This window comes from Callorhinus ursinus, unplaced genomic scaffold (genome assembly GCF_003265705.2).
Source record: "Callorhinus ursinus isolate GAN/ISIS: 27379988/994484 unplaced genomic scaffold, GSC_fseal_2.0 scaffold10, whole genome shotgun sequence".
NCBI classification, from domain to species: domain Eukaryota; kingdom Metazoa; phylum Chordata; class Mammalia; order Carnivora; family Otariidae; genus Callorhinus; species Callorhinus ursinus.
This window is the reverse complement of record NW_027397072.1, coordinates 7,253,227-7,279,699: the sequence shown is the minus strand read 5'-3', so window position 1 is coordinate 7,279,699 and position 26,473 is coordinate 7,253,227. Positions and strand designations below refer to the sequence as shown.

Below are 26,473 nucleotides of genomic sequence, written 5' to 3'. Positions count from 1 at the left end.
ATGTGCCCATCCCAGAGCTGGGGGGTAGGGTGTCACCTGGTGCCCCGCAGTCGCAACACACGTCATTGCCCGTCATCCTCTGTACTTCGGAGATGATCTCCTTTGTCAGCTCTTGGACTATGTTATTTTCCCCGGTATTGTCATCCCCCTTAAATGCATTGTTTAAAGCTTCTTCTTTGCTGTTCTGCAGCACAGACATCCATCTAGAAAAATAACAGAGATGCTGTGTTAAAGCCCCAAGGGCTGTGAGGTCCCGGCCCCAAGGCCCACCTCCAAGGAACTTACATTTGACATTCCTGCTCGTCCTCCGCTTGGAAGTGGTACGTCCTGTCGTCTGCACAGCAAGAGGAATTAGTCAATTGTGAGCCTGCATGGTAATCCGCACAGGATTCCAGCAGAAAGTGGTTTATAATTAACCTTGGGAATAACAGCAACTCTCCGCTAGGAAATGAACCATCTCTAGAGAACCGAGCCCTCCCTCGTGTCCTTCCATGCCTTGCTTGCCCTTGCTCTGGGGGATTGTGGCTTTATCATCCAAATTCACAAAGCTGCCCTGCCCTCCATTCCAGTTCATAAAGAGATGAAGCTTCCCCAAGCTGAAGCTATTCAGGGATGGAAACCATCAACATCTTTTCAAAAGCTTTGTTTTTAACTTGCTACAAAGTTGGTCCCCCCCCCCCAAAGTAATTGTTACAGCCCTTCGAATAATAAAAGCCTGTCCTCATGAGTATCTGAGTTTTCTGGCCTTCTTAGAAAGAGGAGGCGTTCTAGCAGGCCGTGGGAGCGCTGTGTATTGCACGGCGAAGCAGGAGGGACAGCCAGGTGATGATGGGGCGTGAGACCGTAGGCTCACACACAGCCGCGTGCAAACACAGCAGCATCTACAAGGCTTGTCCCAGACTGCTGACCCCTGTGCACGGAGCAGAGAAGAGGGGCATGGACAGGATGTGTGCTATTCCTCCCAAAAGTGCAGAATCTCAGTCCAATTGTGGGAGAGCATCAGAGAAACCCAAGTTGAGGGACAGGTGACCAAAAAACTGATCAATCTTCTTCAAAACAAGTATCAAGATCATGGAAGACCAGGAAAGGCTCTGACATTGCTACAGCCGGTAGCTGGCGAAGATGAAGTAAAAAACGAACCACGGGATCCTGCAGGGAGTCCCAAGAGCCAGTGGAAACGCCAGAACCAGGTAAGACTCCTCGTGAACAGCATCACCAGTGTTGATTTCCGGGTTTTTTTTTAAAGATTTTATTTTTTATTCGACAGAGAGAGACACAGCGAGAGAGGGAACACAAGCAGAGGGAGTGGGAGAGGGAGAAGCACGCTTCCTGTGGAGCAGGGAGCCTGATGTGGGTGGGGCTTGATCCCAGGACCCCGGGATCATGACCTGAGCCAAAGGCAGATGCTTAACGACTGAGCCACCCAGGCGCCCCAGATTCCTGGGTTTTGACAGAGTACACATGGTACAGTACACAGTACGGTAACACGTACTGTATACTACCAGACAAGCCATCAGGGGGCTGGTGAAGGATATACAGAGATTCTGTCTACAGTGAGTCCAAATCAAAGCCAAAAAGGAAAATTAAATTTAAAACCAAACAGAACGAAAAAAGGGAGGAGATCCAACTTCTGCAGAGAGCAGATCAGTGACTGTCCTTGGGGACGCACAGAACCCTCTGGGCCCCTCTGAATGAGCTCACACGTCGTCTTCCAGCAGTGGTCTTCATAGCCCTGGAAGCAGGCTCGTCCTGAGCACGGCTCCGGGCGGGCTGGCTGGAGGGACACCGAGGCCCATGGAGGGCAAGCGTCAAAGACACCCACAGCTGAAGTATCTTCCTCACTGCCCATGATCATGCAGCTTGACTTTTATTTCCCCAACCACCCAAATGTTCGAAGAGCTCAAACGCATCTTCGTGCTCCGTGTCTCAGTAGCCTGGCCAGCGGGTGGGGGAGGAACAGAGAGGATGACAGCCTCATGTCCCGACTCAGGCACGATCAGACATGACCCTGAGCCCCAACCTTCTCGGGATGCTTGACAAATCAGGCTTCGCCGCTTGGCAGCATCTCCCTGGAGGACTCCTGGCCGGTTTTCAGGCTTCTCTGTGACAACCAAACCCACACACCACTTCAACAAAGCATTTTCACCACAACTACTCCTAGGAGAGTAACACCTTTTGAAAACTAGGATGAAAATTTCATAGGCTTGGGATTCACTCTACCCACTACAGCACAGTGGGAAGAAGAAGAAAGAAGAGCTTTTTTTCAAAGAATGACAATGGACTCTGGCAAATTTACAAAAGTGCCTCAAATCGAATTCAGGAAGCCCTTCTGGGTATCAGAGGCAGGCAGCCCTTGCCCAAAGATGTTTATTATTATGCATTAGATAGTAGAGCAAAGATACTGATGGAATCTTGGAAAATGTTGGCTTGCCAGAGCGTTCACACGAAACCAGATTTACACAGGCCCGCCCTCCCACATGTCCACGGAATGCAATAATTCACGCTTGGTAGGGAGCAAGGCACACTTACCATCTTCTGACCCTCCTTAGTGCCTGACCAGTAGTTAAAAACGTGTAGATTGGGGAGTGCTTTGGGGTTGTTTACAAGTATGAAGTAAATGCCTCTGTGCCTCTCACGGGGGCCCCCACAGGGGTGCTGGAGGGAACAGGGCAAGCAGAGGGAAGTGTTCACCTCTGCCTCCCCGTGTGCGTGCAGCTCGGGCAAGCTCTGTTAACTACTAAGAGCCCATCAGGTCTTGAAGGGTGACACACTGCTTATCATGGGTTACTGCTTCAGAAAAAGGATGGCCTAAAGCCTCCAAGTGGTTCCCAGCCACTTGCTGACATCAGCTTATACCATCAAGGTCTCTCCCTTTACATAAAACTCTATTGCTCTCTGAAGGCAGGTAACCCCAGGAGCGATCCCATGTTATTTTTTTTTTTAAGATTTATTTATTTATTTTAGAGAGAGAGCTCAGGGGTTACAGGGAGAGAGGGAGAGAAAGAATCTCGAGCAGACTCCCCACTGAGTGTGGAGCCTGACACAAGGCTTGATCTCATGACCCTGGGATCAGGACCTGAGCCGAAATCAAGTCAGATGCTCAACCCACTGAGCCACGCAGGCGCCCCTCAATCCCACTGTAAACTACGGTCAGTCCTGCACGTTCACACTGTCTCGTGTGAATGAAGGATCTGAGAGTACAGAGGGGTAAACACATTTGTGGCCCTCACGAGACTGAGTAGGGACACAGGGTTTGAAGCAGGATAAAGTCAAGTTTTGTATTACAAATTAGTCTAGAATCTGAAGGACAGAACAATGCCCAAACCCTTTATACACATCACACTGCTCAAGGCTCTCCTCCGACTCAGTACGGTGCACATTACAACAGGGACAACCGGGTACAAGGATGAACGGCCATGGGCCTCCGTCTCATCATCCAGAGAAGTGGAGGTGGTAATAATTACCTCCTAAGCTTGCTATGAGCAATAAATCATATAAGAAATAACTTCCTAGCCCTCAGTAATATAATCCAGCAGACATCTTAAAAAGTAGCCACGTCATGCTCTGGATACTGAGGCAATTAAGACTGTGCTCATCTTCCTAAGATCACCTTCCTAAAATGCATGGTCTAGACTTTTCCTCTATAAACACAATTCTTGTGCCTAAATCCCTTGTGACCCCCTTTGAAAGGGGATCTGGCCTCCTTCCTCCCCACAAACTGTAACCCTGCCACCGAAATGTGCCATCAACAAAGGCCAATCTTGTTTCAAGACACACTAGTCCTTTCCTTTCTTAGGGATGCTGAGTAGACACTCGTAACAACAGATGGTTCTGTGGTGATTCTTTTGTATACACCACAAAAAAGAAAAGCATACAGAAGCAAAAAAGCAAACTCTGTGGTGGGGAAGACAAAACAATTTCAAAAACGAAAGTTTCTAGGGCTCTGAAGACCTTTCCACGTTAGTTGTGCAGCATTTCTAACATCACCCAAACCATGGAAGCTTTGACAACACAGAATCGTCCTTTTTTATAGTTAACTGAGGATCAGATTTTAGGCTCAAGGGGCTGATCTAGTATAATCTCCTTGTTTATGGGGGCCCATGAGGAGAGCAGGGCAGCCCTCAGCATCACTTCCTAAACTGGAGGGACCGGCAAACAAACAGTTATGAGTGGAAAGAGGAAGCATGTATGTCATGTGAAGGCATTTCTCCTTGACAATCAATTCTTCGAAATGGGATTGAGGCCCAAGCAGAGAGTTGAAAATCATTTCTCTGTGGCCTAGCACCTGAGAAATAAACTTACGTGAAATAAGGTCAAAACACTTTTTCTCCTCAGGGTTGGTCTTCACTTGGCAGGTTAATAGGTTGAGCTTTGCAGGAGGCCGGTTAGCCTGTTTAAAAACAGAGAAGTAGGGAGATGTGTGGGAAGGAGGGGAAAATCATATGGTATCATTTCTCATTAAAATACAGCAAGAACATGGGGCGCCTGGGTGGCTCAGTCTGTTAAGTGTCTGCCTTCAGCTCAGGTCATGATTTCAGGGTCCTGGGACTGAGCCCCGTGTCCAGCTCTGCGCGCAGCTGGGAGTCCGCTTGTCCCTCTGCCCCTTCCCCTGCTCCCATTCTCTCTCTCCCTCTGAAATAAATAAAGTCTTTAAAAAAGAATACAGCAAGAACAGGATTTCCACTAGTTTGCAAAGATGGCTTGCAGAAGGCAGATTTTATGTAGGCAGGCACAACACAGCATGTCCTTAAATCTCAGCTCGCTGGAAGGCAGTTGCCACTTCCTGTGAGGGACACTTGGTGGCCCCCACACCTACTCAAGCCAGGGCACAAGTGATGCTGGCTTTGAGGCCGATGGCAGTGGGCTCCCTGAGATCAAAATGCTCCACGGCTAATGCTCTGAGACATTCTGTCCCAATTCCTACTGATGACACAGATGGTTGGCTGGGTGACTTAGGCACCAAGCTCAATTTCTGGTGATCTTAGAAGTGTTTTCCTGAATGTAAACACTCACTTCCAAGAAAAGAAATCTCATAGCACAAAAATGACAGAGAAATTATTTTCCCTACTTTTTGAAGTCACAACAGGTAATAGATTGATAATTCTAAATGCTAACCATTTGTCACTTAAGTTTTAACAAAACCCATCTCATTCACATAAGGACCCCGAATCCCCCCAACACAGTGGCAATAAAAGATCACAATACATTTTTGTCAGAGAGATGTCAAAATGGGTATTTTATTTCAAAACCACCATAATTAGTCCAAAAAAAGCAACGATCAAAGGATAAGATAATTTTAGGGGAAAAAAAGTATCAATGGTAAAATGTCTCTCAGAAATTTTGGAGAAATCTCCAAATATGAATGGGCTTATCTTACCCACCTCCCAACCTGCTGAAGGAAAAGATCAAATAAAATGCCATATACTTCAACCTTTTATTCACCCTACCTGTGGCCACCAGCCGCATTTACAGGTTGTGAAAGCTTGGATTTGGCATTCATTGAGAAACACACACATGAGTATCCACACCTGGGCAGACCTGTGAGACCTTCATTCATTTATAAATTCCATTCCACTAAACTCAGAGCAGGGGTAAGGGAGCATAGTCTCCATTAAAATAGGATGGATCCTTGCAGTGTGAACAGTTTGGGTTTGATAAAAGGAAGGTGGGGTAAAAACAGAAGTTGGGTAAAAAGGGTAGACCAGACTCTCCTGGTCTGTAGCCATGTTGGGCTCATCTCTTATATGAAATTCACTGGATGTTCTCCACAGTCATAGATGCCTAACAGAATCCTTCAATCGTCAGAAATCAGTATTAAAAGACTTCAAGCTCTATCCAATCTTGCAAACCTTGACAATTCCAAGTGAAAGTACCATCAATCCAATTTTGGATCTTTACCAATAGAATTACCTGGCTCATCTAGGAACGAATACACCAAATGATATATTTCTACAGCGCCAAGTGGTAGACCACACCATGATGCAACCACATACTTGACTGCATAAAGTAGTTGTCTACCTGTCACCTCCTGTGATCACACAACTATATATATATTTATCTAGGGGACGTTCCTGGCCTATTTCCAAACTGCTGGTGTCCACCGAGTCTTAGGCACAGGAGCAGTAAGAGGGGCTGGGGTATACAGAAACACTTTTTAAAAAAATTTTTTTATTGTTATGTTAATCACCATATATTACATCATTAGTTTTTGATGCAGTGTTCCATGATTCATTGTTTGTTCATAACACCCAGTGCTCCATGCAGAACGTGCCCTCCTTAATACCCATCACCAGGCTAACCCATCCCCCCACCCCCCTCCCCTCTAGAACCCTCAGTTTGTTTTTCAGAGTACAGAAAAACTTTCATGCACAAGAAGATAATTCTGAATAAGAGTAGCTACATTCACTCAGCAATTAAAAACCATCATCATCATCATCATGATTTGCCTATAGGAGGCAGGTACTGTTCTAAGAATTTTTAATAAAATAACTCATTTAAATCTCCTAAACTGACCTTTGAGGTAGGAACTGCTCCAGTTTTATAGATAAAGGGACTGGCCCAGATAGACTAAGTAACGTGATGGATCTTACAGAGCTTGGGGGCAGTGAAGCAACATTTGAGCCAAGGGAAGCCTGGGCTCAGAGCACAAGCTCTTAACTGCAGCTCATGGATTTCCATGGAAAGCAGAGGCACGGACCTGGACATACATACCTTTCAGTGCCACAAAGACGCAGAACTGAATTAAAACCACCCTCTAACTTGTATTCTTCCATTTTCCCCATGCCATGGGGAAAGCTGCTCATTCTTACCAAGATAGCTACCCTCAGAGACAGACTGTCCTTCACATGTACAAACACAAGACATGGGAAAATATTCAGTGCCTCTATCTGAAGTAGGAATAATTCTAAAGGCACAAATGTGGCTACATGTTCAAAGTAGTAGCTGTCAGAGTAGGTCCCCAAAACTCAGAACAGCTGATACTGCTTAAGATGTCAGCTTGCATGTTTTACATTAATAACTGTTTGCTATTTGTCCATCCAGAGTAAGGAGTAGCTGACACAAAAGCTGTAAGAAAAAATCTACAGGAGAAAATTTTTAAATAGAGAAAACTCTATCCTTTCAATTCTCTCCCCTGCTGAAATTTGTGGGAAATGGTGTCGTCATTGATTTCAGCTATAGAACAGTTCTACCTAATGCATCAGATACCAGTGCTCTTTGACAGCTTAATTTGAAAAGCTCTGCCTTAACAGAAAGGATCGGGAAAGAGATCGATAGATTTTGTGTTTGACTCAAGGCACTGATTATCAGAGCTCCTCTCACTTTAATAATGCCATTCTATTTTCTCCCAAGTTCTCAGGCCTTTAATAGGAAGTCTGTATTCTTTATGATTGATGATCATTAAAAAAATGAGACTACATAATAACCAGGGGACATTTCTTCCAGTTTAAAAAGTCTCCAGTCTTTGGCAGTGTGGCAAACTGATGCACTTGGCAAAGATGATACTCCATTAGTTATTTTGTCCCAAGAATCACTTTTCCCAGTGCCAGAAAACACAATCAACCTTGGCTAACAGGGAATACCAACTACAGCTTTCACTGAATTCATCCGGATGTTATCACCATCCCTCTGCTAGAATACAGGACACAACAGTCTCCTTTCCCAAAGGCTGCCAGCTTCCTAGGAAGAAACTGGTTTTCCAAATGGCACAAATACACCCCATGCTTCCACAATGTAAAGATCTGATTCCCCACTGAGCGCCAGATACCGCACTTAGATCCCCATTTACTCCGTCAGGTCTTTGTGAACAACTGTCCTCTTTCCCCGGTGGTAAATTAGCCTACTCAGGGAGATGCTGGCTGCAAAGGTAAGATACACAAGGAGCCAAATCCAAACAAAATCAAACAAAAAGGCATCTCTCAAATCCCTTTCTCGGCAGAGGTTAATTCACATCACTGCCCGTGAACACTGTGTGGGTGCAGTGGTGTGGTGTGGTGTGGTGTGGTGTGTGGTGTGGTGTGGTGTGGTGTGGTGTGGTGTGGTGTGGTGTGGTGTGGTGTGTGTGTGTGTTAGGGGGGGCGGGGGAGTCTGCCTTCCAGAGCAAGCAGAATGCACACAGAATGAGGAGAAAAGGACAGCTCTGTGGTGTGTGTATAGCCCCTGCTTTAGTAATCCTCCGGTTTTCCTGGCAAGGCAGAGGGCCAGAGGCAAGGCTGCTCCCACAGCACCCAGCCCAGGCTGTGAAGGGCCTGGTGAGTCACAGAGAGAACGTGCAGAGATTCCCTAGACGGGGGTCCCCCTAAACACAAAGCACTTATTAAATATGCAAGTTGTGCTGTCAGCATGCTAGTAAAGCTAGCTATAACTATCTGCCAAAAACTGGAGCAACCCATCAACATTTAAAGGAAACTGAGCCTCTGCATCTTCTAGGGAGAAGTAATGGAAGTGATGTGAGCCCAAGTTTACACTGTGAGCAAAGGATTACCAGGCCTGTTTTCATTTCTGTCTCGGAGGGAGAATGACTCGTTGGCTTAAGCCAAGGCTCTGGGTCTAGCAGAATGCTTTAATGAGGCAAATATACCAAATGACTTAAGAGCTGTAAAGAGGCACAAAATGAAAGTCTTACTCTGAAATTTTCTGCATGGAGGCAATAAACCTGAATTAAAACAAACAACTGAGTAGAAAACAATTTGAAAGCAGAGCACAGAATCACAGGTGTTTGGAGCAGGGACGGAACCTGGCCATCATCCAGTCTGTGGTCTTAATTTTAAAGAGGCATGGTGACTAGATAGATCGGCCTCCCTGAGTCTATAGCACCCCTCCCCAACACTCAGGCATATGTCTATATGGAAAGAACATCACATCAGGATCCAAACTGCACAGTCCTGGGAGTGATGTCTTGACCACGAAGGAGGCCAGTGAAGGCTGGATTTTAGAAAAGAGAAATGATCTCTGTTTGCCCAGGCAAGGGACATATTCAATCCCCTAGGCCAAAGGTCCCAAGAGATCCCTACAGACACTGGATGTATGCTAGGGCCCAGTCTCTCTCTCTCTTCCCCAAGCAGAGTCAGTGAAAACGAAGGGGCCCCCAGGGCGACACAATCGAGGCTCAAGTGAGGTTTTACTCTGTTTCCTTATGCATGAGTCATGAGAAGAGCTGTTTCTCCGGAACTCACGTTGAGCTTTTACCCGTCTATAGCTGTGCTCCTGCCCATCTCCGCCTTTCACCAGGGGAACTGGTGGGAAAGGAGGGTTGGGGGGAATGACAAAGACTCCGGGTCATCTCTACTCCCATGCACTCACAGGACTGGGGCTGCTTGTATGCACATAGTACCAGGCCTTCTGCTTGGGAACAGAAACGCTGGCCACCATCAGTGTTTTCATTAGTCCCAAAAGAGCAACAACTCAGGCTTTAGACATTTTCAAAAATGTCTACCAGCCTACGTGGTATTTACCAGATTCTGTCATACCAGGTAAGGCATGATACACCTAAGCCACTGTGGGAAAGAGCACCGCGGTGTGAAAGGCTGTGTTTGTAACTGTGCTTAAAATCCCTGGTCTGGGAGATAGATTAGTAAATCATTTTATTCAGATTGATTGGTTTTTCAATAGGCTACACATAGAGGCCTCCGTTTCTTGCAAGGACTCTTATACACAGGATGACAGAAAAAGGTCTTGATTAAGGTTGGGCGCAGTGTGTTAGATTTCTACAATACATGAGTGAAATCTCTCTTCTCTTGGATTTCGGATTCCCAGAGTACTGACCACCGAAACGCTTCCCCTTTAATGGAAAAGTAGGCATCTTCCCAAGCAGGGTGTTCAATTTCCAGACACAAAGACAGCTGGGAAGTGGTGGGCTGTTTGTTTCTGGAAGCCACTGGCGTCTAAATGAAGACTGCCGACCCAGTCAGGCAGTGAATGAGACAAGGCTCTCCCCAGTTGGAGCAGCATCAACAGGGGGCAGGTGCACCACATCGAGAAGGACCCCAGATGTGCTCTCCTAGCTGGAGGGGCGGGGGTTGTCTTTAAAAGGCATTGTCAAGGCCTGACGGTGCCCAGCAGCTGGCATCCCCCACTCACCTCCCTGCAGCAGCCCCCGAATTAAAAGAGAATACTTACAGTGCCATGAGATATGGTCAGGAAACCATTTTTAACTGAACATTTCCTTTTCTGCCACACTTTTCGGATCCTTAGAGATAAATGGGAAGAAAAAATAAGAGTTGAGCAATTTTGGACACAGGAGACCCATGCGCACGTCACCTCCAGCCCCACGGCCACTTACCCATCGCTCTTTTTATAGAGATTGCCGTTCCGCTCAGTCCCGTGCTCTTTGTTTCCCTGAGGCTGATGTAAACTATAGGCTGTACTCTGGCGAATTTGTGAATCCTAAAAATGGTCGAGAAGTTGCTTTTAATCCTGTCCAGATTCCAAGTTTTAAAAAAGCCGTCCTTACATTTTTTTTTTTAATTAGAGAAATGTCATCTATCGGCACACCAAAAAAAAAAGGGGGGGGGGCATAAAACTCATACCCAGGAATTCGTTAATGTCACCTGCAAGGCTGGAGAAGGAAATGTCAAACCAGCATCCCCCAACTGGCTGATGGAGAATAAGCTATTTGGAAGTTACAGATTTTACTTAAGTATGAGCCTTAAGTCCCTGATAATGGCAAGAAGCTCCTGGTGTGGCAAAAGCAGCCTCCAGAAGAAAAGTAATGTATGTGTTAGAAAAGGCAGCACTTTTAAGCAAGAAAAATCCCCAATGTTCCACCTCTTACTTGTCGGCAAGTTACTTACGCTCCCTGCCTCAGTTTCTTCCTTGGAAAATAGGAAAACAATACCCAGTAAAATGGTAAATATAGTAAGGTCTGAGTAAGAGAACACGTGTGAACACCCGGTACATACCAGGTGTTGGCACAATATTCCCCTCCTGACCCATCAACCCAGCAAAGGGGCCAAAGTACTGAACCCAACCGCCTCAGCCTCAGGGCAGACCATCCACTTAAGTCAGTGGAGAATCTGCCACAGTTGGAAACTCAAGTCTTCAGCTACCCCGGGCATCCAATGGGCGCTCAACTATTGAACAGATGATATCAGAAGCCCCGAGCCGAGCATGGAAAGGAGCTGTCCATACTACAACTGGAAATTCTGGCAGACGTAGGAAACGGGGGAGCAAAACATTGAACAGAGTTCACAGGCCAACGGTTTATTGAGAAGCTCCCAACCACTCCATTTCGTAATGGAGGAAAACACGATGAAAATAAGTGATTTGGTTAAGATGCAGAGCCTGTTAGGGCCAGAGAGGAGAATGGAAGGGAATTCCAACCTCCCCCTCGATGCTCCTTCCATGTGCCCTCACCAGAAGATGTCCCAAGACACAGTCTCATCTCCACCATCCTTGGGGAAACTAGGCACTGGCTAATGAAGAAAGAACTAATACGTGACAGTCAAAGTGATCCAGACCAAGAACACAAGTACTCTAGAAGTGAAGGGCCAAGTGGAGGAGGCTGCAGGAGTCTGGAGGGACTGAGTTTTCAAGACGAAAGCAAGTAGAGATGGAGAATAAGGGGAGAGTATCCAAGGCAGTGGGGACAACACACAGATGCATGGAGAGGAAAGTGGTGGCTGTGGTCATCCTCTGTGGATATCAGGACAGCTAGTGTAGCTAGATAAAGTGGGCCAAGTGGTAGAAGGGACAGACAGACTTGAGTCACAGTTACCGACTTCATCTGAAGGCAACAGTAAGCCACCTCACTTCTTGATAGTTTTAAAGGTTTTTGAAGCATAACATTTTAAATTTTGATGAAATTTATCTATTGCTTCTTTTGTCATTTGTACTTTAGATGTCACATCTAAGAAACCATGGCTTACTCCAAGATCATGAAGAGTTATACCTATGTTTTCTTTGAAGACTCTGAGTTTCAGCTCTTATACTTAGGTTTCTGATCCATTTTGAGTTAATTTTTGGTTATGGTGTGAGGTAGGGGTCCAAATTCATTCCTTTGCTTGTGGCTATCCAGTGTCCCAGCATCACTTGTTGAAAAGACTATTCTTTCCCCACTGAATTATCTTAGCACCCATGTTGAAAAAGCAATTGGCCATATGTATAAGGGTTTATTTCTGGACTCCCAATTCTGTTTCACTTATCAGTAAGCCTATCCTTGCAGCAGTACCACACTGTCTTTATTATTATAGCTTAGTGGTGAATTTTGAAATCAGGAAGTGTGAGTCCTCCAACTTGTGTTCTTTTTCAAGGCTGTTTTGACTATTCTGGGTCCCCTGCATTTCCTTATGAGTTTTAGAATCAGCTTGTCAATTTCTGCCAAAAGGTAGGGGGGAATTTGATATGGGTGGCACTGAATCTGCAGATCAGTAAGGGGTGGCCATCTGAACAGTATTAAATCCTCCATTCCATGAACATGGTCTGTCTAGCACAGGCATTTTGTTTTGTTTTGTTTTTTTAGCACTGACTTTTTAATTGTGAAATATATATGGGACTACTCTGTAAATAAGGAAAATCAAAAGAAAATCTTGATCTGAGAAATCAATAATGTGCTCAGGCATCCCATTATTGAATTGACAACAGAGCCTAGACAAATAGACCCCAAAATAGGAGAAACATCCTCATTCTTCACAGAGAGTTCACGCAGCACTCCTGCTTCTAGACAGGCAAACAACTCATTCATCAGGAGAGGATGGTGCCAATTTCCACACTCTCTCGGAAAGGCAGAATATTAGCACTAGAAATCTAGAGCAAACCCAGCTTTATGCATCATTCGGAATAAATGCAGTGGAGGAGAAACAGAGAAGTGCTGCTCACCTATACGAATCCCTGTGAAAGACTAAAAATAAACCTGTCAAAAGACTAAATTGCACAACCAAGAAATACGACTATTGATTTAGGGAGAAAAAAAAACCCTGCACAAAGTAAGTGGTGGAATCATGTGACAACACTGCCGAAAGTGTTCATGCCAAGCATATTAATCAGAATGCTCACAGGCCTTATGAACAGGATAAAGGGCATTCCTCTTTTCAACAGAATCAGACCCTTTGCCAGACTTTAAGGAAGAAATTATGGTTTTATTCTTTAGACCAGACATTTCTTGAATCAATTAAAAAGTGGAGGCAAATCTGAAGCCATACAATTTAAAATGTGTAAATAAGAGGAATATATTCTATTTGACATAAAATTGAATCTGCTTTAGAACTAATTATTTCAGCATCTTCAAGGTGACTTCTAGGTGATCCAACAAAAACAGCCTTTCTTCACGGCTCACAGAGGTATTTTATACAATACCTGGTCAGGTGAAGGGGTGACAAATGAAGTCTGCCTTTTCACATAACCAAGACTGCAACTCAATGGAATACAATCCAAGAGAAAAGAGCCTTTACTTCTGGGAAAAAGAAGAATCTAACACACAGAGAGGTGACTGGCTGGGGGCTGGGGTATCCACGTTACCCTGACTCTCGGAGACTCTCCATCACACTCTGCACTTCCTAGAAAAGCCAAGGATGCCCAGGACTTGACTGAGCGAGCCTCACAATGTGGAGACTGTCCCTGTGTCTGAAGCACATAGATTAAGTAGGCATTTTATGGACCTTCAGAAGGCTCTCTTAAAGTTTTTTCAATAAGCACATATCCTCTATCCTGTGACATCCAGGCAAGTTCTCAGACCCCAGGAACCATCCATGACCCTAAAGTTTATGTGGCCATATGAAGTATTAGGCATTGGGTCCTGCCAAGACAGAGAATGCCCAGATGAGCAGCAGATTTAATATCTGAAACTTTCAGGAACAGGGGAAAAAAGAGTGATGATGTTGCATATGTTATACATATAAAGATCTACTCATTACATCAAAAGTATCCCTGAGCTCCCTAAGACCCTAGAACATCATAAAAACTTACACACTTTTGGAGTGCCTGGGTGGTTCAGTCGGTTAAGTATCTGCCTTCAGCTCAGGTCATGATCCCGGGGTCCTGGGATCGAACCCCACGTTGGGCTCTCTGCTCAGCGGGGAGTCTGCTTCTCCTTCTGCCCCTCCCCCTGCTCGTGCATGCGCTCACGCTCTAATAAATAAATAAATAATCTAAAAAACAACAACAAACTTACACACTTTATCTATCTACCTCTTAGAAAGCCTGTATTCAGACAATTCTTGTGATAAATGGATTGCCAAGGAGTCACCCCTGGATGCTTGAAGTTTCTCTACCAAGGGAGAGCTGTGATGTCGAAGTATGTCCCACATATGTCCAAGTACCTTCTCGGGGTACGACAGGTGTGTCCACTTACATGGACACAACCAAGAGCTGGGGGCTTTGCTAAGCAAGCACTAAGCCATGGTCTAAGAACAGTGTTTTCAAATCTCATTACCACACATTCCCCATTATTTCTGGATATTTTTTAAAGAAGATTCTGTCTGACACAAGGTATTATTAAAGTCATATAATCTGGCTAAAGAGAACAGGCTTGCAGTGGAATAGACCAGGGTTCAAATCCTGGCCCTGACACTACTGAGTGGGCTCCAGCAAGTACACTTTTCTCCTCTCTCAGACTTAAGTTGTAAATGTGGACTAATACCACCTGCCCTGCAAGCCCGTTGTCTGGATTACTGGTCACAGTTATCAAGTACCCGGAAAAACCTGAGAAATAAGGCAAGTAGGCATGGCCAAACCACAGAGCAGACCCCTGAGGCAGTGAGGGGACAGGAAGTGAAGTGTGGATGAAGGCAGGCAACTGGGGAAGTGGGAGAGCCAGGGGTCAGGAACGGGGGGGGCCAGTCTATGTTGGGGTGTGACGGCTCCCAAATCAGAGCGGGGAAGAGGGTCAAGTGGGCAGAAGAACAACCTATCAGAGACAACACCACCAACAGTCACTGCTGTTCAACCAACAAGCGGTGGGAATTAGGTATTTTTTGGTTCACTATGGTTCTTCAGCATCTAGGAGCACAGTATCTGTTGAATGGACGAACTAACTAGAACCTGTTTGTCAAGACAATGTGTGGAGTGCTTTATAGAGACTACCCTCCAGATCTCCTAACAACTCTCTGAGGTGGCAGTATCATTCCTGTTTTACAGATGAAGAGACCAAGGCGTGGAGAGATCAGGTAACTTGCTCCACGCCATCCTAGTAGGAAGTGAAGACCTACGATTAAGTCATGCTCTTCTGCTCTGCTAGACAGTTAACCAGGTGAATTTTCTGTCCTGGTCAGAAGCTGGCCCACCTGCCCTACCCACCTGCTGGGACTCCACTAACTCTGAATCATCCTCCAAATCCTCATTCCCGACATACTAACCCACCTAGCACACATACCCATCTCCTACACAGGGGAGACACCCCTTCCGGGAGCTGACCTCCACTGCAGTACTCATCACACTGTACCCCAATTTTCTGACCCTACTCCCAGGCCGTGAGCCCTTTAAGAGGTGAGAACTGTATCTATCTTACTCTGTTTGTGCAGTGCCTGGTCTAGAGTAACTACTAAGAAAATGGGGGTTGAGGGGTGCCTAGGTGGTGTAATCAGTTGAGCATTTCAGCTCAGATCACGATCTCACTATCATGAGATGGAGCCCCGCATCAGGCTCCGTGTTCAGTGGGGAGTCTGCTTCAGATTCTCTCTCCCTCTCCCTCCTGACATGCTCTCTCTCTCATAAATAAATCTTTAAAAAAAAAGAGAAAGAGAAGAAGAAAATGGGAGTTGAATGTGTGACTCAATGAACAAGTCTTCATGAAGGGCAAACTGAAGGCCAGTCAGGCCACTGGGAGCTTGGCAGAAGAGAGACAAGGAAGTGAACACCTGGCCAGAGGGTTGTGATTAAGGACAGATTTCGGCATGATAAGATACACAAGCCTAGATCAGAAAAGCCAGAGTCGGAAGAGAATTATCGCTGTCACGGACCTCTGCTCCCTGGACAGCACATACTATTCAAACACATTCTACCAGACAGGGACACTTGAAAAGTGGGGAGCACTGGGGCATCTGGGTGGCTCAGTCGGGTAAGTGTCTGCCTTTGGCTCAGGTCGTGATCACAGGGTCCTGGGATCAAGCCCCGCATCGGGCTCCCTGCTTAGCGGGGAGTCTGCTTCTTCCTCTGCCACTCCCCCTGCTTGTGCTTGCCCTCCCTCAAATAAATAAGTAAAATCTTAAAAAAAGAGAAAGAGAAAAAGAAAAGGGAGGAGCATAAAGCTGACATGAAGAGAAACCACATTTGAGATGTCCAAAGTGGGAAAATCATTGTGGTTTCAGCACTCAAGCCTACCAACACCAGCTCCCAGAGGCTGAGTCCTCCCACCAGAGGGATGAGTCTGGGTTCTCAACAGCGAACAGCAGAGAACCCACATGCCAACAATGAGGTTTTGGCAGAGAATCTGCCAGCACTGCAACGGGATCTGTCCCACAGGACTCCACTGAGATGGGACGTACATGGGATGGGGAAGCAGAAGGCTCATGCAAGAATGAGCAGAACTGGAGGGCTTTAACTTTCTCAGATGTTAAAACTATGGTGCATATATAGTAGTCACTGCACAGTTTTTTAATTCTTCTATAAATCTGAAAAAATTCATAATAAAGGTGGAAAAATCAAATACCAGAATCTTTGTTACAGACAGCAGAAATATCAAAAAATACAAAATGCCAGTGAGGTATGGGGGCACTGGGATCATAATGGCACAGTCTCCTTCCCAAAATGTAGCTACAGGGTGACAAAGAGAAGCAGCCCAAAGCCTCCATATGTAAGAGCCGCGTTCTTCACTTAGATCAAATGACTGACGTTTGAGATTCACAGGAAGGAAATAGGACAGCGGCTCGCACCAATCATCAATGCAGTTTCCTTGGGGCACGTTACCTAATTTTTATGAACTGAAATTATGTAGTCGCTTAACCGACTAAGCCACCTAGGCACCCCATGAACTGAAATTAGGTAGTAAGAATTTTTGTAAATATTAAATAAAAACTATCACACCTTCAGCTAAGTCAGAGAGAGAATCCAAAAAAAAGGGAATGAGAGCTAAACAATGAGTGTCCAATGTTCAATTCTTGCTGTAACTGGAAGAGACAGAACCCCAATCATAAAAAGCATTTAATAATATATAAAATTCCACTTATGCACATTTGCTTCTTACTGGCAACTGTGTTCAGAGACCATCCACTCTATGGAATACCATCATCAAAAAGCAATGCAGAGCATAATACAACATCCAGTATGACACAACCACAACCAAGAAACTGGAGAGTTCCATATTTGGGCAGAAAGCCAAAGAGGAGCAGTAAAGAAGGTTCTTATGATCCCTCTGTGCAGTTGTGGGCAGCTGGGCTGGTCAATAAAAACACACAAACACAACAAACCGTGAAGACTTCTGGTCTGTGCTGGTAGATTTGTTATATTTTTCTGCAAAGCTATAAATAACCAGCTGACAATAGCCAGTTTTCCCAAACCTCCTAACTCTGCACAGCCAAAGTAAACAGGGCCTTTGCACTGCGCCCAGAGGACCACTCAACTGCACACTGTGCTCTCCTTTATTATAAACCTGAGCTTCGCTTCGTGGGTTTGATACTCCTTTTCAGACAAGAGCGGCTCTCGACCACTCCCAGACCCGTGCTGGGAAGCCCGCTGCTTTGATGGCATTGGGGCTCCTACACCTAACACCACCTCTTCTAGTTAAACCTAAGCCACTGTTTTCTCCATACTCCAAGTTCTTTTTCTCCTTCTTATTTTTCTGCTTATCATCCACGTTTGGGAATATCAAAGCATCAGGATCTATATTCTCCAGACTGGGAGGAAGCCACCAACCCATGGGTAATTTCAAGCACTCACATATGACCTCAATCTGCCAATCTCTCGCTTAGCTGACCCACATTACCAAAAACCTAGTAAACGAGCAATATGGTCCTACAATGTCATGGCTGGCGAGGCACAGAAGGCAGGAGGGCATCCTCAAGCTGCTCAAGGTCTAGCTAGAGAAAAAGCATCTGTGCACTTGAAGACATAGCCAATAACCCATAAGGAGTATGTCCTGACTGAAATAACTGGAACTCAGATCACCGGGGCTGGAGTGAGCAGAGGCAGGGCTGCGGGTGGTTGAGAAGGACATGAAGAATTCAGCTAGAGAGCAGGAGGGGAGGGAGGGCGTGAGTCGCTCTGCTTCCATGAAGGGACAACAGCAAATGTATAAACCATAAACTTGGAAATTTTCCATTCAGTAATATTTGAGAATCCAAATTCTTTACCCTTTAATAAAACCCAGAGAAAGGGTTAAAATTAAAAATGCTACTGGCAATTAATGTATGCACGGAAGAAACCAATTTAAGTTCATGAAGAAAGCATGCAAAACTCTCCAATTTATTAAAATACTGATCACTACTTACTCTCCTAGACTTCGGTCACAAAGGTAAAGGCATTTGGGAGAGAAACAACAATATTCAGTTATAGTACAGGAACTCAAAACTGAGCATACCAAACTGCCAACAGTGAACTTCATGCTCTAAGTAGTTTAATAGTTATTTATCTAAAATCTATTAATTATACATTTAAATACATTCCTTTATGTACAAGGAAGGGGGTTATGTTCAATTTCACATTATAATACCCACCCTGTAGTAAACAGATCATAGAATTACCTTAAAAATTTACTTTTTAATATTTTTTTAAAAGCCTCCAAAACAAATTGTCACTGTGGATGTGTTAGCATGCAGAAAAGGGATTATCAGAAAGACATGATGCCAGAGAAACTAAGGTCTCCTGCTCATCAAAATGCAGCTGGAGGAGACTCTAGTTCCCCATGTTTTACAGAGCATGATCTCAGGGCTGGAGGATGCAGGTGGCCACCTCGTACGGGGCCACAGAAACCACAAAGTTCCAGGTAGGAAATCAATGGCATAAATACCGATTATCTATGTAACAGAGATTTTGAGAGCTACTCATTTACGACCAGAGAGCGCTAAAAGGATTTATATGCTACCATGAAGGCCAGGTCTCCAGTAAATGCCTCCCCCCATGAAATAAACAGATCTTAAAAAGATGGTTTCATAAAACCAGACTTAAGGAGCAAACCAAATGCTTGGTGCTGGCCTGATACAGCCCCAGGGTGAACTATGAGCTCCTGGAGGACCTGAATGTAGAATTCTTCTGTCCCAAAGTCTCTGAGACACAGGTATACAAGCTCAATCTTTCAAAATTAAATCTCCTCACCTCTTTCTGTTCAACCTGCAATGCTGATTTCAAAATATCTCGAAGCTGTATCAGTTGCCTTCTTTCTTCATCCTGGGCCTGTTTGATCTTTAAAAAACAAAACAAAGAAGAGAGAAGCAGGGCTGAGGTACAGCGAGGTTCTGGGAGTTCGTAGGGCATCGCCTCAACAAATGCCTCCCCTACCAGGTCCCGTACCCCAGCCACGACAGAGGATGGCCACGGGGACTCCATCCTCCACGGGGCCCCACCAGGCTGTCAGCTTCTGGGTGGTGCAGCATGCAAACATGGGATCATACAGAAGCCATGCTTAAATCAAAGCATTTGTTTCATAAAAACTGTTTTGACACTCGTGTGGGAGGGAAGCCACTAGCCACTTACTGTGTGAAGGTCTGTTGAAAGTGTCTCAATGGAAGGCTTGAGGCTCTCAACTGCTTTCAGTCCGTCCTGGAAAAAACTAAGAGGAAAAAAGAAGAGACACAGATAGGGTTTCATAAAAGAGGAAACAGTTCTATTACATGGAGAAAATACCTCTTTAAAGGAAAGTGAGTGAAATCATGACACAATTCCTGGGGGAAAATACTGTGTGAACCAAACTTTAAAATATCAGGCAAACAAAGAATAAAATGACACTGAAAACCGCAAGAAGTAACAGAAAAGGAACTGCAATAAGCCTAAGTGTTTATAACTGCTCTTGACCCATATGATAGGAGCCCTAAATTTTCAGTGTATAATGGGAAACAGGCCCCTACTGACAAAAGGCAGTGAAGGCTCTGGTTCAGGAATGGAAAAGTCTGAGCTCAAAAAAGCATGGGGTGCAAGTAAGAACAATACACTAAAAAATCTTCCCAGACAGTCAGCAGCTAAGTGGAAAAGAGAAGGCAGAAAAAAACGAAGCGAGTCTGATGCAGGTGAATGGCCATGCCCCATCTGCAGAGTAAGGAAATGTGGTTAGAGAACTTGAGATCAAATATCAAAAGGAAATTTTTTCTTTCAAAGCCCAGAACCCAATGCTTGTGAAGTTGTTTATAATAAGTGATGCAGGAAATACAGGAGGAGTTAGACAGATTTCTCTGCAGCAACAGCGGGTTGAGGCTCAGCACTGCCCCTGAAGCATGCTGTAGAACCCTTTTGAGAGGAATGAAGAAAACGCTTCCCTGTAAGCTCAGGGCAGAGTTCAAAACGTAACAAGGTCTGTTACACCTGTGTGATTTGGCCTCTGCCTAGGTCTCCAAGCTTCAGGTAGCATCATTCGCCCCTTTCATCCACTAGATTCCAGAGCTAGCAGCCTTTGGTCAAAGGCCATCAGATCCTTTCTGCCTCAGGCCCTTTGCATATGCTATTTCTGTTTTCTAAAGAGTTCTCCCTGCAGATATCTTCTGTTTTGCCTGGATTATTCCCACTCACTCTTCAAATTTTAAATTAACTATCTCTTTGTTAGTGAGGCTTCCGTGACCCCTTACTTTAAAAGAAGTCTCCTTGCTATATTCTCTCAGAGCACTGTGTCTTGCTTCAAAACCCTTAGCACAACTACCATTATGTATACCCACCCTCCCTTAGATCCAAAGTTCTAAGAGGGTAAGGGACACGGTATCCACAAAGCCAGGCACATTTCAAGCACACACTATTTGTTGAATGAAAACATAAATTAATGAAGGAAGGAAGGAGTCTCCAACTTCAGCCAGGTAACTGGAAGGAGATGATCTTCAAAATGTGATCTGGGTTTCCCATGTGTTCATGTGAGGTGATGTTAATCAACTCAGCCAGGGTCCTGTGGGACTTTCCCACGTGAAGTATATAAGGAACAGAAGGGGCTGTGAGAGAAATGAAGCATGACACTGAATACAATAATTCTGAGAGGAAGGAAGAGGGAAATATACACACAGGATGTGGGTTCTGAACCATTACTAGCCAGGCATTAGGAATCACAGAAGCTGCACTATGAGAATGGTCTAACCTTAATGTTTAGATATATGCATAATTCTTTATTTTATATTTTCATCCCTACATTTTACCTAATGCTTTTTTTCTGAACATGGAATAACTCCTGATAGGGCAACAGTGACCTCTCCAGGGCTGTGTCCACAGTCGGGGCAGGAAGGCCTTGTCTTATGCACCTCTGGGCCCTCTGCTCCTGGCACGATGGGCAGCACACAGCAGGTGCTTTTCAACCGCACAGGAGATATGGAGGTACACACACAGGCCTGAGAAACCGAGCTTCTCCCCTCCTGTCCTGAACTCATCTGGTTCTCACAATTTGCTTCAGTTACATTATTTCTTTACAGAACTATTTCCTTAATCCCTTCAAATTCTCATGAAATAGGTAGGAAGGAGAGAAAGAAGAGGGACGAAGAGAGGGGGACAGAACACCAGGGTGAGGAGTCAGAAGAGCACCGCAGGAGACTGGTCCCGCATGGGGAGCCGGTGCATGGCTCCAGGAATCTGGAGTGCCAAGAGCCCTGCCGCGGAGCAAGTACTCAGAGAGGCGTTTCTTGTCGCAGTCACCACCGTCAGCGTGACGCTGGGCAGGGCGCTTGGAGTAACAATACCAATTTGGGTTTGAGATTTGGTTTTTATCTTTGTGATCACATAGCCGGTCTTAACCATCTACCTAGAACACCTCCTCCTCTGATTGTCAAACTGCCCATCTTCCTGTACTCTCCTTTTTGTTTTCTTTTGTTTGTAGAGGTGGGAAGGAGGAGAGGGAGAGAGAGAATCTTCAGCAGACTCCACACTCAGCACAGAGTTGGGCGCAGGGCTTGATCTCATGACCCTTTGACCTGAGCCAAAATCAAGAGTTAGACGCTTAAGTAACTGAGCCATCCAGGCGCCCCATGTACCCTCCTTTTTGAGGCATGTTTTGGCACCTAGGTATACCCTCCCTGGCCTCAGGGGAAGTTTCAAAGAAAGGGGCTCTGTCCTTGCTTTGCTGGCTGTCACCACCGTGACATTTCTTTCCTTTTTTTTTTTTTTAAGATTTTATTTTTAAGTAATCCCTATACCCAATGTGGGGCTCAAACTCACAACCGCGAGATCGAGAGTCACATGCTCTACCAACTGAGCCAGTAAGGTGCCCCATCACTGTGACATTTATTTATTTTCCCTTTTTTAAAAAGATTTTATTTATTAGAGAGGCAGAATGAGCGGGGAGGGGGAAGGGCAGAGAGAGGAGAAGCCGACTCCCTGCCGAGCGGGAAGCCCAATGTGGGGCTCAATCCCAGGACCCTGAGATCATGACCTGAGCCCAAGGCAGACGCTTAACCACTAAGTGACCCTGTCGCCCCCACCGTAACATTTCTAAGTACAAACCCAGCACATTTTTCTTAGGTTGAACCAGTAACACTTTCCCAAGCTTCAAACAATGTTTACCATCAATATTACTAAATATCAGTTTTGTTTTTTATTAAATGTTTTCTACCCAGCCCTTTAAAATGCACCCACTGAGATTCAATCTTCAAGCTCCCACCAAGCAGGGTGGCCTCTCCCTCCGGCTATAGGCTTTATAAAAGCACCCCATTCTCATGGCCTGCCTGCCCTCTACACCCTGGCCCTGTGTCTCATTCAACACCGTATCCCAAGTACATCAGGCAACAGTTGGTCATCGTGGTTCTCAGCAGATAACTGCTCAAAGAACAAGTCAATTCAACATTCATCACCACTATTTAGAACATGGCTGTTTTTGTTTTATTATTGTTTTAGAGACTGCCCTATTTCTAGATTCCATTAGAGAATAAGAGACTCAACCTTCAGCAACAAAGGCTAATAAGACACATTTTCAGGATATTCCAGGAACTAGGCAGAGATGCAACTTCTTTCTTTAAATGAAATAAAAAACAAAGAACATGAAGTACTCTTCAAGAACACTGAAAGTGAAAAGCAAAAATGAATAAAAAGCAAAATAATACATATCTAGGCAGTTTTAAGGGTGAACACCCAAACATAGCTCCCAGAGTCTAGTCTACACCCAGAGGCCTCTTCATACCTGCACAGAATAGCACTATGTGAGAACAGGTGCTGGCCAAGCAGGCTGCCCCTGCCCCTCAGAGCCCAGCGCTTGTCTGGGGTGAGGACGGGAGACTGGGAATGCTAACTGGGGAACATGAAGGAGCTACCAGAACCAACAATGTACAGCCACATGGTCCTTTGTCCAACAGATGAGTCACTCCAGCTCTGCAGTTTATCCCCCAGAATATGAATTAGAAAAGTCAAAGCTGTGCAAGTGATTTGAAGAGCATGCAGCGTGCACGTGCACACACACACACACACAGGAAGTAATGGAAGATTCATCGTTTTTAAAGGTTACTGAGCTCGTGCCCATAAAAGGCCAACTAGTTCACTTTTCCACAAGTGGTCTGTTGCTACCCAACGGATCAGTTTGGGCAAAATAAAGAAAAAAAAAGGAAGTCCCAGAATAGCTTCTTAAAAATAAAATATTAGCAAGGAAGCAACCCACTTCCTAATCTGCCTCACATAAGGTTACAAGGATAACTACTGAAGAAGTAATTTGCGTGTTAATCACAAAATTAGGATTTTGAGCCTCTATAAAATAGTTCACCTTGAAAATGCTACAAATTAGGGGTCTTTTTCCAACCTCTGAGACTCTTTTTCCAAGCTTGGAGCTCTTCTTTTAACCTAGGATGAACCACGCAACACAGCTTCTTTTGCTGCCGAACCTCAGTGGCTTCACAGATGCACGGTCACCAGCACCGTATTAAAATTCCAAAGCTGAGCCAAGTTCAACAGTGCAACTCACCTCTGCAACTATGTGCCAGGTACATGCACCATGCACTGCAGATTAAACAAATAATATCATGGCCCCTTTCCTTAAAGGAGACACAGTTTGGTGAGAGACATGACACAGTATGAAAGATGCCATTCTGGAGATAAACAGCTGGTATAGTGATAATGCAAAAGGAAGAGAAGTAATTCCAGCAGGCGAAGACCGGGCGAGTTCAAAGGAGCAGTAGGTAGGTCTCAGGGATGACCAGAAAGCTAGGGGAAGGCACAAAGGGAGCGTCGGGACATTCTAGCAAAGGGAGCAGTGTGTGCAGAGGCACATCAGCGTGCGGCACGGCCTGTTTGGGGAAAAGCGACAGACAGGTGGGGCAATTCAACCTCCAAGGATTTCTCACATCAGTCACACCATCTGCTGGCTTTGTCACCAGTCTAGGCCAAGAACTCATTGGCCCTGGATGGTGCCGGAACAGGACTGTGTACCTAAGTGATCACCCATACCCACTCTTGTTTGTCCCTTATTAAAACAGGAATGGAACCAAGAAGTCTTTCCAAGTGTTTCCCATCGACTCTGCTCTCTCTCTCCATCCGTCACACTGTTTCACCTGTTCATAGCCACGCCTGCTCCCTAAAACTGTTACATACTTTCTTCTGTGTTTACTATTTATCCACCCCATCAGAACTGAAGGTTCATGAGTAAGAAGTTATCACCAAAACCTCAAATAGTGCCTTGCTGAATGAATCCCCTGCTTAAAACTTTTGAGAGCTTCCTGATACACTTAGAATAAAATCTAAAACCCTTCACAAGGCTCCTAAGGCCATCCACGTCTCTCATTTTTCCATCCGGTTTCATGTCACACTACCCTCCCCCTCACTCATTATGCTTATGTCACACTGCGCTTTTTCCTGCCTCTTGAGATCTTGACTCTGCCTGGAATGTTTTTTCCCTATTTCTTCTCTGCTAGATCCTTTAGATCTCAGAATACATGTCTCCTCAAAGAGGCCTGCAGCTAGTTCAGAAAGTATTTGAATATCTACTATGGACTAGGTACTGTGTCTGGTGGCTGTAGAATACAACAAGAAACAGAAAAAAAAAAAAGAAAGAAAAATCCTGTGTCTGCCCTCAATCTTAATCTAAATCAGGTCCTTCTATTCTTTGTTAGATTCCATCACTTCCGAACACGTTGCAAATGTGCAATCATAAACCCATTGCTTCAGCCCACTTGCCTAGCTGATTCGAGCAGGAACTATGTCTGTGATGGACATTCCCTTATCTCCAGCATCCAGGACAGTGCCGGACACAGGGCACCCGCTCAGCAAGCGAGGGATGAGCCAGGGGCTGGTTTGTGTTAGGGCTGAGGGTCAGGCAGAAGTGGGAGGGGGGCGCGAGCAAATGAGCAAGGCATGATGAGGGTCAGGCTGTGCAGGGCTCACATGCTGGCCAAGCTGAGTATGTGAGGCAGCCTCAAACATGGAAGCTTCTCCTTCTCTACCATATTCAGCCTCCTTAGCTCAGCACTGTCACTTGCTTTATAGGATAAATAATATATCGGGATGCCTGGGTGGCTCAGTCAGTTGGGCGTCAACCTTTGGCTCAGGTCATGATCTTGAGGTCCTGGGATCGAGCTCTGCATCAGGCTCCCTGCTCAGCCAGGAGTCTGCTTCTCCCTCTCCCTCTGCCCTTGCTCCTGCTTATGCTCTCTCTCTAATAAATAAAATCTTTAAAAATATACATATATGAAATTTAATATACTGCCTTAACCCCATCTAATTTCTTGCAAACAAAAACCATCTGTGAATCATGTGTTAGATCAAACCAGTCTGTCCTTCTGAAAAAAGGGTAAAAATAAATACATCTGATAATTACTACAGATTTTTATATTGTTTATTGAGAAAGATTCTTTAACCACAAAATTTGCCCTTTTAAAGTGTACAATTCAGTGGTTTTAGTATATTCACAAAATCGTGCAATCATCAGCACCGTCTCATTCTAGAATATTTTCACTACCCCAATCAGCAGTAATTCCCCACTCCTCCTAAGTCCTGGCCATCACTCATCTGTAGATTTGCTTATTCCTGATCTTCCAAGTAAATAAAATCCTACAGAATGTGGCCTTTTGTGTCTGGCTTCTTCCACTTAACATGTTTTTTCAAGGTTCACTGTGTTACAACGTGTGTTAGTACTTCATGCCTTTTACGACAGAGTTTTAAAGGAGTGTTTATTTTCCTCGATATAATACTATATTATCTACCAGAAGTTGCCATAAAAACAGCTGAAATAACACCACAACAAAGAAAAAGAACTTACTTGCACTGGGCATGAAAATATTTGATCAGATTCTGAAGTAAATCCACTCCCTTTTTAATCTTAATTTCATTGACCTTCAGCAGATACTGTTAAAAAAAACACAAAAGGGTATGTCAGACCCAGAACAAGAGCTTCTGAGCGCATATCATTTTCTCTACTTCTTCGACATCTTTTGCTAAGGGTAGAGGTCATGGCAGGTGCTGAGCATTTTCTGAAACGCCAGAACTGAACATTTCTCTGTTTGGTGCCAAATGA

The 26,473-nt window shown here is 44.9% G+C and overlaps 1 protein-coding gene across 3 annotated transcripts in view; it reads right to left on the bottom strand.

The window, feature by feature from the left end:
* Positions 1–26,473, bottom strand: part of ASAP2 (ArfGAP with SH3 domain, ankyrin repeat and PH domain 2) — a 110,599-nt gene that overhangs the window by 37,000 nt on the left and 47,126 nt on the right. For all 3 annotated transcript variants that reach the window (XM_073896974.1, XM_073896975.1, XM_073896977.1), the window contains exons 6-13: positions 26,219–26,304; positions 19,558–19,633; positions 19,180–19,266; positions 10,280–10,383; positions 10,117–10,186; positions 4,303–4,390; positions 286–334; positions 37–203 (exon numbers count right to left, since the gene is read on the bottom strand). In XM_073896974.1, coding sequence (XP_073753075.1) covers positions 37–203; positions 286–334; positions 4,303–4,390; positions 10,117–10,186; positions 10,280–10,383; positions 19,180–19,266; positions 19,558–19,633; positions 26,219–26,304 — 727 coding nt within the window. The remainder of the gene's footprint in view (positions 1–36; positions 204–285; positions 335–4,302; positions 4,391–10,116; positions 10,187–10,279; positions 10,384–19,179; positions 19,267–19,557; positions 19,634–26,218; positions 26,305–26,473) is intronic.